Source organism: Mollisia scopiformis, assembly GCF_001500285.1.
Source record: "Mollisia scopiformis unplaced genomic scaffold LY89scaffold_15, whole genome shotgun sequence".
NCBI lineage: Eukaryota > Fungi > Ascomycota > Leotiomycetes > Helotiales > Mollisiaceae > Mollisia > Mollisia scopiformis.
In genome coordinates, this window is record NW_017263595.1 from 623,131 (window position 1) to 642,849 (window position 19,719).

Sequence of the window (19,719 nt, forward strand, 5' to 3'; positions counted from 1 at the left end):
CGAGCTGCAAGGTACCTGACGCTTGTGATGGGGGCCTTGCTCGAAGCCAGCCCACACTGCTGTTCATCCCAAGTCGCATCCCCGGTGCTGACTGCTTGGCGGCTTGCTTCCTCGAGAGATTTTCGCTGTTCTGGGCCCAAGTGCTCTTCGACTTGTCGCGATGTCGACCCCCGTCTCTTGAACCCGCCCCCCCCCCCCCCCCCCCAGCGAGCCGCCATGTTACCGTGGCCCAGAAAAGTGGTGAAGCCGCCCCTGCATTCCCAGACGGGACGTGGTGAAAAAACAGTCTTTTCCTTCCTTGTCTTGCGTTGTTCGTTTTTGTCGAGCAAGGAGGAAGTGCAGAGCCGAGAAGCAGTTGGTCCTTAGCGTCTTTTCCACCTCCCTGAGTGGATGTCATCGAGGGCAGCCACGCGCTATCGCTACGTATCGTTCCTTCCCTTCTTGCCCAGTGCGGGCTGCTGCTACATAAGTCACGCTCGCCCGGCACACTTTTCGATCTCTTCCTCTTCACCACTATCGATTTGTACTCATCGTCCGTCGTTGTACTTCACACTCCTTTTTCGGTTCGCTTCTGCTCTTTCTTGCCCTTTACCTTCCTTTCCATCTGTTGATACAGATTCACCAACTTCCATTCCTTCCACCATTCCCACACAATTGAGTCAAAGTCACTCTTGTGTGTCAACAATCACTCTCGATCTCTCGACGTGATTCACCAGCTTCGACAGCTTCTGCACAGTCCTTTCAACGAGCAAGAACAACCTCCCAGTACTCCCGGCGATCTACTTCGATATCAAAACCAACTCCCCCTTTCACATACCAAGATCGGCCTCCTACAAGATGCGCTGCACAGCAACAACCCTTCTGGCATTTGCCGCTTCTGCTTCGGCATACAGTGCTACCGGCCGTACCTTTGCCGTTAACCACTTCTATGGAAAGGATGCCATGATGTATGGTCGTGTTGATCCTATCATCAGCCCTGGTGTGCCTTCTGGTCACGTTCACGCCATTCAAGGTGGTAATGCCTTCGGTATGACTATGACTGATACTCAAGCTTTGGACCAATCTACCTGCACGTCTTCCCTCGTCAAGAACGACAAGAGCAACTACTGGACTCCATCTCTCTACTTCCAAGATCCGGTCACTAAGGAGCTCGAGTTTGTTGACATGTTCTACATGAACGTGTACTACTTGTACGTTGACCAGCTTAAGCAGATCAATCTATGCTAACCGATTACAGCTTTGAGGCTACAACCGATAAGATCGAAGCTTTCCAGCCTGGTCACCGTATGGTCGTTGGCAACCCTGAACTCCGCACCCCTCCTGCTACTGGTGGTCAGTCAATTACTGATCTGTCCGACGGTACACCTCAACCAGTCCAATTCACCTGCCCTCGAACAAACACAAACTCACCTCTCTACCCTACCGACTCCACTGGTCTCGATGGTGTTGGTATTCAAGATCCTGGCAACAAAGGTGCGGGTGTAGGTTTCCCAGACCAGAACTGCGACGGATTTGCCTCCCCTCTCAGAGCTGATATCCACTTCCCATCATGCTACAACCCAGCTGCTGGTCTTGACAACTACAAGGAGAACATGCAATTCCCAACCAATGGCAACTGCCCCACTGGCTGGATCCACACTCCTCACTTGTTCTACGAGGTCTACTGGAACACCCCTCCTTTTGCTTCCCGCTGGACTCAGGGCCAAGGTACACAGCCATTTGTCCTTTCCAATGGTGATCGAACTGGCTACGGTCTCCACGCCGATTTCATCTCTGGCTGGGATGTTGATACGCTCCAACAGATCATTGACAACTGTGATGCTGGTGACTCTGGCATGGACAAGTGCCCTGGTCTCATGGGTGGACTCAACGATCCCTCGACCACTTGCAACCTCCCCGATCCTGTTGCCAATGAGGTCGTCACTGGTACTATGACCGCACTTCCAGGTACCAACCCCTTGTCAGGCTGGGGCGTCGGCGCCGTCGTTGGCAGCGGAGGATCTGGTACCACCGGATCCATGTCGCAATCGCCAACAGCCACTTCCGCACCAGCTTCAAGCAAGGCCTCAAGCCAAGTCGTCGAGAGCAGTTCCAAGGCTACCAGCGTCAAGGAAGTCTCCTCTCAGTCAAATGCTGCTGGTGTCTCTTCTTCTTCCGACGTTAAAGTTGTTCAGACCCAGGCCACTTCAACCGCTGTCGGTGTTGCAACAACCCCGGTCGACTCCCAGCCAACCACCCTAGTCACCCAAGTCGCTACCACATCCACGGATGGTGACCAGGTTGTCACTTCATATGTTTCAGAGACTACCGTTGTCTGGACCACTGTCACTGCCACTGGTGCAGCTCCCACTTCAAGTGGAGGCAGCTCGGTCGCAAATGGCTGGTACTACTACGGTTGCTACCAAGACACACGTGCGCGCGTTCTGAGTGGTATCACTCTTGCTAATGTTGGTCAACACGCTGTTACCAACACCAAATGTGTTGACTACTGTAGCAATGCAGGCTATTCCATGGCTGGCACTGAGTACGGTGGTCAATGCTTCTGTGGTAACCAGCTCGATGGAAGCACTGCTCTCAACGAGACATCTTGCGACATGCCCTGTGAGGGTGATGGAACTCAAACCTGTGGTGGTGGTATGGCACTCAGTGTCTACTCTACAAGCAGCACCTCCAAGCGCTCGAGCAGACACCTGCACCGTCACCTCAACCGCGCATCCCTCTAGATCTTCACTCTGATCTCCATCTCTATCTTCTTTCCCACCTGGGCTCTCTTTTTCAGAATCTGGGTTAGATCCAAGACATGAACATGAGACGAAACTCAACTTCATACACTTTTTCGATTCTTACAGCTATGCTGGCCTCTTTCTTATGGCAAACTTTGTCTTTTCTTTACTTCTCGGTGATGGAAATTATGGATGGGATTGGATGCATGGTGGTGTTATACAAGGAAAAGAAGCGTCTTCTGGCTGTACATTACATAGGGTACTCTTGTCTTCATGTTCAGCGAACTGGATAAAATAGAAGGCATGGATACAGACAGCCATGGTGTCAAAACCTCTCACGATCGCTACGATGAATGAAACGAATCAAGTATGAATACCTTTTGATTGCGCCAATGTGACTGATCGTTATGGCGGGCAGTAGTTCGTTGATGCGAACTGGTTTCTTTCTTCTTCCCCGTCGACAAAGCAAGCCATGCTTTTGGGCAATGAGGAGCTGGTGGTCAGGTTTGATGAAGATTACATTCTTCAGCTCGATTAGCAATTCATGAGAGAAAGTCTCGTCTCAATGCCTCCGTGTGTGCTTGTGGGGCTGCTTGGAATCTCGCGGAGTGCATTGTCCAGAAGTAATTGCATAGAGATGTGTTACGATGCGATTCAAAGACATCTAGAGCATGTAGCCTGTGATTATACCCCACCGAGGCTTTCAAGGAGTCAAGGAGACAGCCCGGCTGTCCAGGCAAAATGAAGTCATGCTTTTACTCGTGAGCTCGTCCTTGGTCCCTCACTCTCTGGGAATGCTCTCATTTTCGTGGTTTAGCTTTTTATCCCTTACTTTTTAGTTTTTAATTCTTGATCCTCGTTTTTTTTTGGTTTTTTTTCGAGAGATGCTTTTATTTTCTTGCTCCGTCTAGCACGGCCAGAGTAGTTAGCGCGTTCGATGTGTAGTTAATTGTGTAATCAATGTAGTGCAGTCAGTGTAGTGCGTTCAGCAGTGCAGTGCAGTAAGTTCAGTGCGTTCAATTCATTTAGTGCAGTGTTCCTAGTGCTCCTAGTGCTCTCATGCGAACCCGACGCAGACTTCCATTCTTGACGATAGATGATGGATGATGCGGTCTGGGCACGCTGTCCTCTTTGAACACTGTAGTAAAGTATATAGTTGTCGTAGAACTCAGATGAGTCTTGCTGTTGAGTTAAGGATGTCGAGGTTTGTTATACGTCCGGTGGTGGTCGCCGTCCTCAACAGCACCACTTATCTCCTCAATCAATCTGAATACTCGACGATGAGCTCTACCTTTCCTAAGCTTACCAATGAGCTGATATAGCTCTTTGTGGAATTGCCAGCTACAATCATAAGATTGGACCAAGTGGCTTCCATCTTGCGGTCGTACGGTAAAAGTATTCTCAAATAAAGGGTACAAAAATGAGGGCATTCTTAAAGAGTAAATGAATATGGATGGCTAGAGAGCATGCAAATATTTAGAAGCACTCAATGAAAGAATATGATAGAGATAGAAGAAAAGAATGATTGAATACTCTTCTTCACCGTCCAAAAGCCGGGCTGTCGTTTTAAAAGCCTAAGCTGTCCCTCAAAGCCACCAGAGCCTCGTTAATTCCATAGTCAGGAGTATTACCTTGGAAAACAGTCGATACGGTAGCCTATAATTAGACTTCACAAGGTATCAACTGCTGAGCGGTGGAGTGATTTTCGAGGACTGTCCGACTCACATTGACGATGGAATACAGATTTCCTGCCCCACTATCAGATCAGTATCTGCGCCGCAAGTCAATCGGCCCCCCAAAAACCTCCACGTTTCGAATCGACCCCTCCCTTTCCAGTTGGTATTGGTCGATTTAGACGAAGCTCGCATCCTGATACGCCAGAACACAGCATCCATATGCGGGCCGACCCTGCCGATAAATAAGCAGCAGCGTCAGCAGCGATTCGGTTAAGGCAATTGTTGGGTCTTTCCACATGGGAGTGAAATGGTTGGAGGCATAGATAAGCCGGCGGCAGAGCTTAGACGCTTCCCCTTCTTCCAGCGTATCACAAGCATATATTGGTCGTACAATGGCCCCCGCAGCTCGACGCCGCATTTCGACGCCGCAAGGCTTGCAGCAAGGCTCAGGTAAGACCTGGAGATATGGACCACCAACATTTTTCAATGCTTGATAGCAAGGGAATCCTCATATAAACTCGCTGCGAGTTGCGAGTTGCGAGTTGTCTCGAACCTGGCCCTCTAATCTAGAATACTAGAGCCTCGATAATTTTCAACTCCCTTGTACTTGAGATTGCTCGCCCTCTATTCATATTCTGGAATCTTTGATTGAGCTAAGCTTCCTAATCCTTACCCTTCCTGACACCTTTACCGTACATACGCAATGAACAATGCCACTGTTTACCTTGGAGTGTGGACGAACTGGTCTAATGGAGGACTTAGTAAGCAATCGATTCTTTTGTTTCCAGTATCCAACTCAGACTTTCGAAAAGAACTCAAATAACCGTCCACAGTGGGTGCAACTCTTACAACGACTCGGAAACTAGGCGATCTCTTGATTGCTTTTACTGCTTTCCTCATACCTTATGTCGCTTCTCGATTCTGGCGCATCTTCTGTCTTATTGTCCATCGCTATTACTCGACAGCTGATCACCGTGACGCCGTTCACCACCAACGACAAATTATTCTCCGCAATTCTTCTTCGCCCGAGGTAGGGCTTGTTTCACTTTTCAACATCTTCTTCGCATGGTGGACCTCACAACAACCGACAGGAAAGACACACAAACGTCTTTCTCGTCTACTTCCCACCGCTCTCTTCGCCATTTGTTGCATCTCTGCTTTCACGGTCGCCGGTGGCTTATCGGCGCAAATTTCTACAGCTCGGGGCGACGTCGTGTTACTTAAGGGCTCTCAATGTGGGATTGGGTCCCCTCCAAATGACACCTCTAGCCAATCTGACTATTATTCAACGATGTCCGAAAGTCTCAAGGACGCAGCGAACTACGCACAGTAGTGCTACTCAGCTTCTAGCTCTGGGATGCTCGACTGCGATAGATTTGTTATCAAAAATCTCCTGACCACTACGACGCAAACGAATACTAGCTGCCCATTCCCGGATTCAACCATCTGTCGAAATAACGCGACTAGCTTACTCCTAGACAGTGGCTATTTGGATAGTAATAATGACCTCGGAATGAACACTCCGGCATCCGAAAGGTTGAGAATGCGATACGTGCTTCAGTGCTCACCACTTGTGACGGAGGGCTTCACTTCTGAATTCGTTACTCCGGAAGATAATATGACTTGGGTGAGGTATAATTATGGAGAGTGGGCGGCAGTTGATGCCAATAATGATACCGTGGCGAACTACACGTTTGATGTCCCGAATCTCGACGCTCAATATGCATTCTTGCACAACGCACCCCAGTTTCGAGCAGGCGGCAATTATGGTTTGAATTACAGATTGAGGTAAATACTCGCATTTACTACCCCGTATGAGTTTCTCCTCATATCAACCCTCGACTATTTTATGTTCTAGGCTAATCTTGCCCTCATTAGTGCTACAACGTCCAAGACAGTAGCAGGAAGCGCCGTGGCGGCACTTTCGGACTTCATGCCAATACCCCAGCTTTTCCGACCCGATGGAGATGTATCCATCATGCTGCTTTCCGGAAACGGTGTTCTGTTCTACGGACAAGAAATGGATGATGACTGGTATCGGGGAACTGTGCCGGGGACTGTTATGTCTTCTGCTGAAAACGCTTCAACGATGATGATGGAGGGCTATTTACCTCAGGAAGCCGGAAGCCCGCTTGGGTGTTTTGGTAAGGTCTATTTTCTTTCCAAAATACTATGGTTCTCTTTGAAGCCTCTGGGCAGGAGATTGGTGGTAACAGCAGACGGATGACATCTCTGTTCTCATATACTGTCTAAGGATATCACCCAATTGCTGGAATCCTCTTTCATATCCTCCATATCCTATAGTGCTAACTTGACCATAGAACGCTGGCAGTGGTGCAACGGTGACAAATGCGGACCTCTAGCAAGTGCATGGGACTCCTTTGCAGGTGCAGCTCCGCTATTCAACATGACAGCAGAGGACTTTGATCCCAATGCTATCGATCGACCACTGTCCAACTCAACTATCGGCACTCTCCTCACTTGGTCATTTTTAACGCAAGTAGAAGCATTCCCCGACGTTTCCTCCATCGTTCGGGAGCTCAGAGCTGAGTCGCTGGCCTCTCAATCGCTGCTTCAAGATGCGTTTCAACTCCCTATTCCGTTGAACCAATGGCAGCTCGACGTTACCAATTGGTTCAACATCGTCTTGGCTGTGTGGCAATCCACGTTCGTCACTACGGCGGTGGGAAACTCAGACCCGGTTCTAGAGCAATCACAATTCACTCCTCAAAACGCAGCGGAACGCAAATATTGCAATAGCCAGGTATGTTTCCTTTCCATCCCGCATACCATCCATCACGACGAAATATACTCACATCCCACAGAAAATCCGCAGCACAACCTACGCCTCCTTCTCCCTCTTCGGCCTCCTCTTCACCTACATAATCACCATCCTCATAATCCTCACCTCCTTCATCCTCGAGCCCATCTTCAGCCTCCTCCAGCGCCGGCGCAAATACGAAGAATACGCGCGCCTAGAATGGGTTACGAACGAGACGCTGCAATTGCATCGCTTGACGCAGGAAGAGCTCAATCTAGGGACCTGGCACGGCTGCACGGATCTCGTGCCTACGACGGAGGTCGGCGAGGTGATGGCGGGGCTTGATATTGCGGATTTGGAACATCCGGTGCTGAGGCGGCCGGGGGAGGAGGGGGAGAAGAAGAAGAGGGAGGGCGGGGAGATTGAGCATGTTAATTCGGGGTCGGATCAGGGGTTGGTGCAGCATAATACTGAATCGACGACTGTTGGCAGTGATCAGGTTTCATTGGTTTCGGATGAGGGTGAAGATGAGATGAGGATTTTGCCGATGAGGGTTAATGGGCAGGATGAGAATTTTGCGCCTGATAAGAAGAGAGTTGACGTTGCTGAGGTGGAAGTTGATGATAGGAGTGAATGATAGCTGAATGTAAAAATTATTGATTCTATGTTTCTGAATTAACGTACTTAAATAACTACGAGAGCATCTTTGATAGGTTAGGATGTAAGACGTCAAGTCTTTCTCGATGTATAAGGAAGTTCCGAGAAGCCTTTGAATAAAAAGCGGCTAGAACCTGATGCTTGCTTAGTACGAAAGAACGCCACGAAGGTGTGCTACTCTACTCTCCTTTCGCTCTCAGTCATCCGAGTGACAAAGTCTGAGGCAAGATTTTCGGCTAGTAGGTACCGAATAATTACGGAGGCTGTGGCAGGTCTTACATTCGCAATAACTAGAGGGGTACTACGTCTTTATTGCCCGAAACCTTATCAAAATCTACTTCAACACTTTTAATAGCTTTAAGAGTTTCAAAGAATAGCTTTATAATAGCTTGTGGGCCAAAGTTCCAGGTTTGGTGCAGAAAAAGTAGTACCACCTTAGTTTCGGGAACAAGAAGAAAATGCGAATACGAGTTTCTTTGTTTTACGCTTTGTTCATTCATAATTTAAATAGTCTTTATATGCTGACAACCTGGAATGTATTCAAGGGTCTTCATCACGTCACGTGCCTTTGGGGGAAGACTGTAGGTACTGCAATAGCGGTCCCTTCGTCGTGTCCACTCCTATCGTTCTAATTTCAGGTATTCAGAAAGTTTCGAAATACAGAATTGTTCAAACGTTGACATTATGTGGCTGCTAACTGAATGTCCCATAACAACTTGAAAGTAACCCAGATATGAATTAGGTTTTGAAAGACTAGGGAACTGAGCGATGGTATAGAGATATCCTTCAGCCTCAAAACTAAGTTTCTGCTTCCTGGATATGAACGTAAAGACTCGTAGATTATACTGATGGTCTCGGATGAATAAATGAGAACCCTCATTTGCTTGCGCCCTTGTACAGGCGTGGCCATCGAAATGCCGATCGGGGAAGAAAGAAACCAAGCATTAAATCGAGTGGTAAAAGTTTACAAACGCTAGTAGTCATATGTAAGCAAAGCCCATAGTTAAGTTTCCAGACGTACCTGAAGATAATTCAACAGAGCTTGCAGCGCTTCCGCTGATCCAGATTCCTTGGTCCAAGACAAGGCATCAATATCGATATTCTTGCTCGACTTCTTCGTGACTCCCTGGATCTTGATCTTGAAGAACTTATTCAGCGCATCGTCCGTCCTCGGGAACTTGCCATCTGATCCGTTAGCCATGATGCCGAACGCGTCCACCAATGTCTTCTTGTCCTGAAAGGGGTTATTCTTGTCGTCCAGTGTACGATCGAGGAGCCGAGCGCTGTATATCAACACGCCCGCGAGTCCAGAAGCAGCAGCTGTGGCGACGGAACTGCCGGATTCGTATACAACCGACAAGCCGTCCTTGGATGGGAAGGGAACATTGCGGCCGGGAAACCAGAAGTCGACATTTTTATCAACCCATGTCAATTTCTCGCCAGTGAAAGTGGCACCGCCGATGCGGATACATTGATTCCAGTCACCGGGATAACAAGCCTCCGTGTTGTTCGCGCCCTGATCACTTGCTGAGCAGAACATTAGGATTTTGGCAGCATGTGCCCTGCCAATGGCATCTTCGAGTTTTCTCATGTCTTCATTTCCTTTCACGGCTGTTTGGATTGTCCAACTCATCGAGATGATGTTGACGTTGCAGCTGACCGCCCAATCGACAGCCTATTTTGATAGTTTAGAAGTGGTCTATAGTAGTGATGAGAGGTCTCAGACTTGCCTTGGCCGCTGACCTCGCCGTCACACGACGGCCAGCCCCTGTCAGCGTTGGAAGTTCTTCGAGTCTTGCAATGTATAGTTGAGTACTCGGACACATGCTGCAAATAAGCTGTGCCATCAAAGTGCCATGTTTGCCTCGAGGCACAAAGTAAGAGTTCACAAGATCGGGGGAAAGAGGATATGGGCAAAAGGTGGCACCCCCAGCTATCTTGGACTGAAGGTCGTACATGGTAGCATCGATGCCGTCGTCAATGATGGCTATTTTGACTGGTGGGACTTGCTTGTCTTTCCCCAGGGACATGGAAGCGTTCATCAAGAATGTCGAGAAGTCCCGGACGCTCTTGATCCATGCAGGAGCTCTGATCTTGGTCAGCAAAGCGGGGTTTCGAAGAGATCTCTTGGACTTACTCTTCAATTTTTTCCGTAGTAGAGAGCTCAGAGGAGCGTTTGACTGGCTTGTTATCGTCAATAATCTCAACGCTGATTTCGACGCCATTAGCCGCCTTTCCTCCATACTTTCTAATGTTTTCTTTGCAACAATTGTTATTCCAATTCCATCTCACTTTATCTTCGAGACCCTACTCAAGAGAAAAATTAGCGAATTTGCCGTACCTTCGCACTAGGGAGACATACTTCTTGAACGAAGAGATTAACCTTCTCAAGCTACAGGACAGATGTCAGTCGAATGGTTCATGGAAATTTTGGGCACTCGGTCTGGTGGATCTAAGTCAGAAACGTACGTGAGGGAATTTTTCACGGTTGCCCAGTCCCTCTGCACTTGCCCAGCCCATCAACACAGCGTTATTTCCCGATGAATATAGGGACACTTCTCTGACGGCTGGCGACGACTCATAGATGACATCACTGCAGAGATCCACCCTTTTCCAGTCCCACTCTTCAACCTTGAAGCCGTATAGGGCCTCTACAATGGCGTCGTTGGCGTGGGGTATGTCTCCGTCGTCGACCACCATGACTTTAATGATCTCGCGTACGCCCCTACGCCACAGCCAGTCAAAGACTGCAACGAGATCAGACCGTCCTTTACGGTGAAGCTCTGACTGTGTCTCGCTGGGTGGTGTGGATTGACTAGAAGTGACGTCATGTAAGCTCTGCCTGTGTTGGGAGTCTTGATAGCTTCAGAGCTCACCTTCTTGGGCCCTTTACGGGCTGGGCCTCGACTGATAGAATAGGCAGCGCAACATATTTGAGAATGCTCTCAAACTTCAGATGCTTTTCTAACTGCTCTAGATAGTCAAGCTTGATGACGGGAGTGGGAAATCCTCCAAGGTCAAACTCGATATGGCATTCTTTGACGATATTTAGTCGGCACTCTGAATATTCCTAATACTGGAACGCGGGAATTGGAGTTGAACACTCACCTTGGCCTGGCTTGTAGAGCCGCTTCATGGTCTCCTCCCGTGATTTGGACTTACGCACGCAGAACGACCGGATGTAATGGGCAACGGGGTCTTTGACCACGATCTCGCGCTTGGCACGAGCCTCGCGAACCTCCTCCGTACCACCACGGCGTACTTTCTTTTCCGCGTACTCCTTTACAAGTTTCTTAACAGTTTCGTCCTTAAGCAAGATATATTCTCTTTCCTGGTAAGGGGTTCTGCGGGGTACGTTCTTGGTTGTCAATGTTTCTGGGCACTCCTCCACGAGTAGGCGTACGCTGTGATCAAGGGGCAATTCCATTACGTCCTGTGTCAGCGTGTCCTGGGATGTCGATAAAGTGTCTCCTTCCTCTGGTAGGCCATTTTTGGCCTCTCCGGAACCCAGATGCTGCGCGGCATTGAGCTTTGTATCCTTTGTCCTTGAGGGCGGTGTTGGCCTGACAATCGCTTTATCGAGGTTTTTGAGTATTGTTTTTAACCTCGTCTCTCGTTCCGGTTTCGTTTCGAGTCGGTATCTTACTGGCTCTAGTTCTTGTGCCTCTACATCATGTTCTTGATCTTCCTCATCGTGCTCCAAACTGCTTTCAGACTCTACTTCTGACTCCGAGTCACGGTAGTCTTCGTCGTCATCATCAGAATCTTCCAACACCCCGTCACGTTCGTGGTTCTGTTGAGAGTGCTCATCGTCATTGTTGTCGGGTTTTTCAGTCCCATCTTCCGACTCTTGATCAATGTCATCTTCGACGGGTTTAATCTTGACCGGTACCAGGACCTGCTGGACAGCGATGTGTAGAGGTGTGTTCTCTGGAGTGTTGTCGTCACCCATGAGGATCTTCTTGTCGCCCGCGCATTTTTTGATCATGTCTTCCAGATTGGGGAAGGACTGTCCAGTAGCGACATGGAGGCAATTTCCCGCCGAGCCTTTCTGCCCAAGAATGCTGATCATATTGAGCTCTTTCACTGCGAGAACACAATTGACGAAGTCATACAACTTATTGAAAAGAGCATGGTGCATTGGCGTACAGACCAATACATCAGGTAAGTTGAGCAAGTGGTGATGTTCTTGCTGTTTTAGCATCCAGTTCAAGAAGGCCTTTTCCTTCGCTGTTTTTGGCCAAAATAAAGTTTTCACCATGACGTGGAACAAGTTGTCCTGTCCACTTTTTGCTCTGCCGGTTGCGTCTTTCAGCTGAGTCTTGAAAAGCTTTTCAAAGTCCTCCATTATCGGTTTACTCTCCTGGGTGGTGATGTTGTCGTCGTCGTCCTGCTTCTCCGACTTGTCTGGATCGTGTGGCTCCGGGAACTTGTCCAGTGCATTTTTCAGTAGCGCAGACAGATCCTCCTCCTTCTCCTCCTCGTGAGTCTCTTCTTTCTTTGGGATTTCAGTCTTTCTTCCCTTTCCCGTTCTGGCGTTGGTCTTCTTAGTCTTGTCAACCTTTTTGATTCGCTCACCCATTTCTTTCTCGCCCTTTTCGCCCTTCTCCCCCTTCTCTACCTCCTCTCCCCTTTCTCCCTTTGATTTGGCCATTGTATAAATGCCGACGGGATAAGAGATCACACGAGTGGGTCAATGAAGATGTCTAGTAGTTACGTCGGGGTTAGTCTTGAGAAAGTGACTTATGTCTTCTCAGGATACTGTGATTACAAGAGGTGTGGAATTACAGGGAATAAGGCAGCTTGAACGGGCATCCCCGAAGAGGAGCAATAACATTACCAATATGAAAGGGCGTCCGCATTGTGTTTGAGGAGGTGTGGAGGGCAGACACACGCCGCGGAGCCTCGCTGACAAACCGCGGGATAAACATTCAAGTGGGTGTGGAAAGGATAATGATAGGCTTCGATCGGTGGAGCTGAGAACGCCCGGGCGTGCTTACTCCTCCTACCTTGCATATGCATCTCTGTTCAGCGGGGACTCGGTATCAGCTGGATGTCCAGGGTGTATATATCCCAGATCAAGCTACTATTCCAGAGGCTATAGACTTTGACGCGTGTCTCTCAACCATTTTGGCCAACTGTCCATCTTTCCTCTTTCTGAAAGAGCGCCACCTCAGTTCTGACTTTCCACGCAATATGGACAACCAGCTTGTTGTCAACTTATTGGAAGAACCTATCGATGACGGACAGTTTCGCACCAAGAACTTGCCCGGCGAGAAGTTCCGGCCGGTTCTTGTCGACAGAGGAAATCAACTCCAAACCAAAGTTGATATCGTTGGAATTACGCATGGGGAACTTGCTGAGAGCGATGACTTGGCCAGCCTCCTCATCTTCGAGTTTCGGTTCGTTGCTACAGGTGGCCGGCGATTCAAGAGCGCGTCAGTGGCCTTTAGATTTGAGGATTCCGAAGGAAAGATGAATCAAGATCCAGTCGTCCATGCCATCTCTCCTGAAGGCCAGTGGGCGCTCAACAAGACCGACAAAGTGCAGAAGATCAAGTGGGGGGCCAAGGCTGGAGTAAAGGCCGGAATTGGACCTGTTGATCTGGAGACGGGCGTGCACTGGGACGTGGAGGAGGTTAAGAGTCGAAAGTTCTACACTGCGTTGACCGGAACCAAGAAGATCATCAGAACAGGTTTTGTTGGAGAAGAGAACGTTGTCGTTTGGACGCTGGAGGAGAACGAAGACAAGGCAGACGGGCTCCCAACGTTCATGCGAGCGGCAGTCCTTCTGAGACGCCCGTATGATGTAGCCTTCACCTTTACAGTCAAGGTCAAAGCTGATGTCGATTTCATCGGGGAAGTCAAGACGCTATTCGGCTTGGAGAGGAAGGATCCCATCGATCCGGTGGAGATTGACCCGGGGAAGTTCCCGAAAGCCGCACGTTCGACCGTCAGGAGCCTGGATCCAAAGATCCACAATTTGAAGGAAATGGACTACTTGGATCTGAAAAAAGTAGCTGACGTGGAGGTTGTTACTCTTCTGGATGGAGGAGAGTTGTTGCACAAAGGAGGCGCTTCCAAGTGATGGATGTCATTGGCCGTAGGTACTATGCGATATTTATTGAATGGTCGGACAAGGGACTGATTTCTCTCGTCGTCAAAAATAATGCCTGTATCTCCACTAGCTACAGTACCTACTTAAACGAATCCATACAATCAATGACACTCGGCGCCACTTGTGCACTAAAATTAACCTTTCGGGCACCAGCCGTAGTGCAATACTTTGTCCGGACGTGATGGCAGCATGAGGAGGAGGAGGAAACAATCAAAGTGGTGTGATATGATGTTTGATAATGCCGCACATGCGAAGCCTTGTCTCTCTGTTGGGTGGCCCAGTCCACTCAAGCTGCCTGTTTCGTGCCGTGTTCTGACTGATATCGTTTGGGCGGCGGGCGCACACCTCGATGCGGCTGCACCTGCACAGCTGACGATCAATGACCCAATAACAGGACGAAGCGGCTCAAAGTTCTGGGGTCCAAGAAATGCTGGTCGGTCGACATGCTCGATCATCGTAAGTCAGTTGGTAAGGCTTGATGGTCCTGACTTTGCTTCTGTTCGGTGTCAACCCATATCGTTCTCGGAATCGTGCCTACTCAATGTTTCCGTGCTTCGAAGTCTAACTTCAGGCTGGTTGCACCTTCCTTCTCTTGGCAACTAACATTGTAGATTAACACCACTGTTGTCAGTGACTCGTCGCCCCCAAATATTCAGTCATGGATTATGCATTCCAGTGAGTTCACCCAAGATGACCCAAAGTCTCAATTTTGGCGTTAAGTTCTATGGCTAACGACATTCACAATAGTCTAGTTCTTGTGTCTGGGACTGCAGTCCCACGGCTAGAGAATGATCGAGATCCAAAGACATTCTTCACTCAACGGTTTCCGAAGAGTCTCATCGATGAGTTCCTGTTTATGGATAGTTCTGCAGACAGCGAGCGACTTCTGTACCAAAGATCAACCGTGCTACTCGAGCAGTTACACAACTCTCGAGGGTCCTCCACGGCAAGCTAGAGAATTATCAAGTATGAGCAAGTGCTAAAATCTTCCACTAGCTCCCAATCGTGTTTCTCGCTCACGGACTTGGCGGTTTTGTTGTGAAACAGGTGAGAACATCAGAGGCGTTAATTAACGTTCACTAAACTTTTGAGACTCTCATATCCGCGACAGAAGAGCCAAGGTATCGGGACATTGCACTACATACCTCGACTATTGTAAGTTTTTGATTCACACCTGCTAATCGGTATCTATCTACGGGTACTAAAGTCGCATCACTACCAGCTATTTTTTGGTGCATCTCATAGAGCGACCCCGCAAATGAGCTGGGAGCATCTCTACTTGCGGCTGCTTTCAGCGTCTGGGTCACTTCCACCCCACCCACTTAAGCTCGTGCAGCGATTAGTGGAAGAATTGGAAGGTGTCAGCGCAAGCTTCCGGACGATTTCTTGCAGCTTTGACGTCGTCAACTTCTACGAGGCCGGCCCACATCCATTGGTAAGTGTTCGTCTGGGGAGCTAAAAGCGCTATTTGAGCTAAGCCGGCATTCTAGCTTGACCAACGGTGCTCTACCCTTGGCAGGCAAGATGAGATAAATATTGGCTTCGATGGTCGGCATGAAGAGCTCTGGAATTTTGTCAGCGGGGACGGGAAAACCATAGCTGACAAAGCTTGTAAACACATTCTTGCAACAAAAAATGGTGCGTCAAGTTTACTTGGAGTCAAAGCCGACACAGTCGAGCTAACTCGAACCATAGGCAGAAACTTCTTGCTCCGTGATTTTCTCCACCGACTTTCGCTTCTTGACTCCCAGACTCATCGGCTGAAACCAAATTTCGGAGCACCCATCTCTTTGGATTGGGTACGCAGCACCGAGGAGTTTAAATCATGGAGGAGTGATGCCCTTGTTGGCTTGCTACGCATCAGCGGGCCATCAGGTTCAGGTACAACAGCCATAGCGGCCCAAATTCTAGGCACTCTCTTGGATCAAACTGATCAACAAGACATTGTGTGCGTCAGCTTCGCGTTCGATAAGAACAACATTCGAGCTTGTACTCCATTTAGCTTTTATCTGTCGCTGTGTCGCCAAATTCTTTCTTCCCGGCCACGACTCTTTCAACATGTCTCACCCGTCTCTAATTTCCTTACACAGAACGGACTTTTCACTGCCGAGACTTTCTGTGTCATGGTTCAGTGCTTAATGAGACATCTGCTGGACAATCAAGAGGTCTCGGTGTACTGTGTCATCGACGCCGTGGATGAGTGCATCATTTTCCAGTCAGAGCTGATCCGACGCATGGAAGAGCTTGTTAAACTAGCAAATCACCGATTCAAACTTCTGCTCTCAGGAATAAAGCTTCCAGCGCCAATCTTAGAGACAAGTCATTATCGAGAGATTATCCTTGAATCAAGTAGTGAGGGCATGGTGTCCTCTAAGAGACAGTACGTACGAGACAGAATCCACGAGTTAGCACTCGAAAACTCTGCATGGCATGGACTCGAGGATGTTGCTCTTACTCAACTAAGTTCATTACCAGCGGACTCACCATATCTCCTCGCCAAGCTCAATATGCTCCTACTCGAATGGACTGGCAGACACTCCACAAAAAGCGACCTCAAGGATAAATTGCGGCAACAAGCAACAACCCTCGACGACTACTACGCTCAAGTAGTGGCTGTAATCGATGGTGCCAACCGCGGCTGGGTGGTCATGGCCCTTCACTGGATCGTCTCTGCAGTTAGACCTCTGCGACCCACTGAGTTAGCGGTAGCTGTTGCACTTGACGACATTCCTGGGGGACATCCTTGGAAAAGAGAGGAGCTAGACAATTTCAGCAACTCGATCCGTAGAGACATCATCGGTGATCTAAAACACTTCATGGCTCCGCTCATCAAGGTCGAGGACAACCGAGTTTACTTAATTCACGACACCTTTCGTCTCTTCCTACAAAATACCTTTAACAAAGCTGTTCCGCAGACACCTGCAAGCTCACCAAAAGACGACTCGACGCAAGAGATGCCGGCAAAGGATGAATCTGAACAGGACGAGCCAACACAACAAAGGTCTGCATCGGATGATGTGCATTATGGCATTCTTTTCAATTGTCTCGAATACCTGAAGATCTTCGGAGAAAACGGCTCAGCATCTATCGTATGCGAAGACGGCACCCGGTGCTACCTTCCCACTGATCGAGAGTTCGGTCTGCTCAGCTACGCGACCTTACACTGGTCCCAGCACTTTTCAAAAGCAGCATCAGCCTTCAAATCAGCTGCTCATAATCTTGTGTTACAGTTTGTACAGGACGATAAGCGGGTTCAGAGTTGGGAAAGTCTCTACCATCAGCTAAAGCCGTCTCTAAAGAGCAATGTAATACACCTAGACGATCCTTTGAAGGTAGTCTGTAACTTTGGACTGGTAGAACTTATCGATGACTGCATCAACATCTTGAAGTCCAGAGAGGACTTCGACGACCGGATGCGAAAGTCACTTGATCTTGCAGCCCAGAATGGCCACAACAATGTTGTTCAACGTCTGCTTCAAAAAGACGTAAGGTCATCGGAAGCACTGGGTCTGGCTGCTGCAGGAGGCTTCGAAGCCGTCGTCGAAAGCCTCCTGGCTGTTGGCTCCGACATAGATAAACCAGATCAAACTCGATATGCACCGCTTCATCATGCCACTTGTGGCGGTCATAAACATATCGTGTCATTGCTTTTGACAAAAAGTGCTGAACCAAATGTCCTAACATTACCCCCACCAAATCTCCAGTCTCCAACATCAAGGCGAAGACGCCGAATACGACGACGCAGATACAGCAGTTTGGACTCCGACTCCGACTCTGACTCAGATTTGGATGAGACGAAAACGTCGCTCCCGGAAATAGAAACTGTTCTTTCTGGCCTGCTTTGGTCTGAGACGAGCCTTCAATTAGCAGCACTCACAGGTCAGCACGAAATAGCCAAGCTTCTACTTACTCAGGGTGCCGATGCGAACAAGGAGACCTCTGCCGGATACGATCCATTGATGTATGCTGCCATAGGAGGATTCCCTGAGCTGGTGACATTGCTTCTACAGCCTAATGCGGATGGAGGATATCATGTTGATGGAGACAAAGCATCAGACTCTGATGGAAATACCGCGTTACACCTGGCGGCAGCATATGGCCACCACAAAGCAGCAGAACTGCTTCTACAGAATAGCAGTGATGCTGCCAAGCTTATCCACACCAGGAACATCCGCGGTCTATCCCCTATTCACCTGGCGGCACGAGAGGGACATTTGAGTCTCTTGAATTTGATGCTCGACATCGAAGATATGAGCAGAGACGTAGAAAGTATTGCAAGTGATGACAGGAATGACCGTCATAAGTCATCAACCCCTCCTACCCCCGTTGGTAATCTCTTGAGCACTCGCCTCCCCGACCTAAGGAGGCCAACTCGGAGGACGACTATTGAAGTATCGCCAGAGAGGAAAAGTCAACCTTCGTCCTCGAATCCTCCCCCACTCACTATGAGCAAGGATCACCAAAAGTCGGCTTTGGAATGGGCTGCCGAAAATGGCCACAGAGACATTGTGCGTGTCCTTGCAAGAAAGGACAGGAGGAAACCAGAAGAGCTAGCCTTTGCTCTTTGTCTAGCAGCACAGAACGGCCATACCAGCATTGTCTCGGTTCTACTTGACGACAACTCAACGAAAGCTGCAACAGATGCTCGTCAAAACACAGCACTCCATCTCGCAGCTAAGGGAGGGCACTCGGAGACACTTGTCGAACTACTCACACATTCACGAGGCGCAAGCATGTTCCGAATTGATGCCACTGAAAAGAGAGGGATGACTGCGCTTCATCTTGCAGCTCAAGGGGGACATAAAGAAATTGTTGAGAGTCTTCTCCAGCGCAAGGCGAAGACAAATCTTGCAGACAAGAGGTCCATGACCGCTCTGCATTTTGCGGCAAAGAAGGGACACCTACCATGCGTCGAGGCGGTTCTTCGGCTTGAGTATGGTGCCGATCCTAAGCTGGTCAACAAGCAGGGAAAAACGGCATTGCACCATGCTGCACAAAATGGATATCTTATGGTAGTAAAGAGATTATGTGAGATCAAGGAAATCATATGGATGGAAGATGAAAATCACTCCAGCGCTTTCGACCTTGTGGTCGGTAGAAATGATATCAAAGAAGTTGAGGAATTTCTTCAAATCCTAGATAACACCACAGAGGACGAGGCAGATTTCATTCGAGGAGGCTCACCACTTCACGTCGTTGCTCGACACCAAAACATGGATATCTTGCGTCTCCTTCTGGATAAAGGTTGGAAGTGTGATGCCAAAGACGACGAGGGCGCCACACCCTTGCACATAGCAGTCGGCCGCGAATTTCTGCAAGGCATCGAGGTACTTCTTCAAAATCCACAGTGTGATATCTTAGCTCAGGATAATGACGGCTCCACTGTGATACACTATGCAAATACACCAGAAATGGTCAATATCCTCCTTGAAGCTGGCGCGAAGAATGATCTAAAAGATAATCGCAAACGAACTCCCTTGTACCGGGCCACATATCGTGGCAATCTAGATTTAGTGCAAGCACTCTTGAACACCAAGCCAAAGCCAGATGTCCACACCAAGGACGACGATGACTGGACTCTTCTTCATGCAGCATACGATAGTCCGTACATTACCGAATTGCTGCTGACGTATGATGTCAAACCAAATGCTCTCAACGATGCCGGGCGTACGCCTCTAGCTTTGACTATTCGTTGGAACCATCCAAAAACCGCAAAGCTGCTATTAGAGGCTGGCGCGAATCCAAATCTGGCGCGTAACTTTAAGAACTCCCCCTTGTACTTGGC

At 48.8% G+C, this 19,719-nt stretch overlaps 6 protein-coding genes across 6 annotated transcripts; 4 read left to right on the forward strand and 2 right to left on the reverse strand.

The window, feature by feature from the left end:
* Positions 1-867: 867 nt before the first annotated feature.
* Positions 868-2,711, forward strand: LY89DRAFT_541649 (WSC-domain-containing protein; the record flags this gene model as incomplete). Its single annotated transcript, XM_018208184.1, has 2 exons — positions 868-1,190; positions 1,238-2,711. Coding segments are annotated over 2 exons (1,797 nt in total), but the record flags the coding sequence as incomplete, so codon positions are not given.
* A 1,110-nt stretch (positions 2,712-3,821) lies between these two features.
* Positions 3,822-4,285, reverse strand: LY89DRAFT_110675 (uncharacterized protein). Its single transcript, XM_018205070.1, has one exon. The coding sequence runs from the start codon at positions 4,151-4,153 to the stop codon at positions 3,914-3,916; it is 240 nt and encodes a 79-aa protein (XP_018069713.1). The 5' UTR covers positions 4,154-4,285; the 3' UTR covers positions 3,822-3,913.
* A 537-nt stretch (positions 4,286-4,822) lies between these two features.
* LY89DRAFT_719925 (uncharacterized protein) lies at positions 4,823-7,807 on the forward strand. The gene is made up of 6 exons (XM_018218533.1): positions 4,823-5,160; positions 5,233-5,728; positions 5,882-6,187; positions 6,278-6,539; positions 6,711-7,163; positions 7,225-7,807. Exons 1-6 carry the CDS (start codon positions 5,103-5,105, stop codon positions 7,795-7,797), a joined length of 2,148 nt encoding a protein of 715 aa, XP_018069714.1. The 5' UTR covers positions 4,823-5,102; the 3' UTR covers positions 7,798-7,807.
* Positions 7,808-8,300: 493 nt separating this feature from the next.
* On the reverse strand, positions 8,301-12,683 carry LY89DRAFT_686118 (putative subtilisin). The gene is made up of 8 exons (XM_018215213.1): positions 10,926-12,683; positions 10,694-10,853; positions 10,287-10,632; positions 10,180-10,209; positions 9,955-10,124; positions 9,548-9,905; positions 8,839-9,492; positions 8,301-8,790 (listed from the first exon to the last, which is right to left on the reverse strand). Exons 1-8 carry the CDS (start codon positions 12,469-12,471, stop codon positions 8,782-8,784), a joined length of 3,273 nt encoding a protein of 1,090 aa, XP_018069715.1. The 5' UTR covers positions 12,472-12,683; the 3' UTR covers positions 8,301-8,781.
* A 177-nt stretch (positions 12,684-12,860) lies between these two features.
* LY89DRAFT_686119 (uncharacterized protein) lies at positions 12,861-14,055 on the forward strand. The gene has a single exon (XM_018215214.1). The coding sequence runs from the start codon at positions 13,293-13,295 to the stop codon at positions 13,902-13,904; it is 612 nt and encodes a 203-aa protein (XP_018069716.1). The 5' UTR covers positions 12,861-13,292; the 3' UTR covers positions 13,905-14,055.
* Positions 14,056-14,626: 571 nt separating this feature from the next.
* LY89DRAFT_110784 (uncharacterized protein) lies at positions 14,627-15,754 on the forward strand. Its single transcript, XM_018205071.1, has 5 exons — positions 14,627-14,880; positions 14,931-14,981; positions 15,027-15,089; positions 15,157-15,572; positions 15,630-15,754. Exons 1-4 carry the CDS (start codon positions 14,659-14,661, stop codon positions 15,391-15,393), a joined length of 573 nt encoding a protein of 190 aa, XP_018069717.1. The 5' UTR covers positions 14,627-14,658; the 3' UTR covers positions 15,394-15,572; positions 15,630-15,754.
* Positions 15,755-19,719: the final 3,965 nt, after the last annotated feature.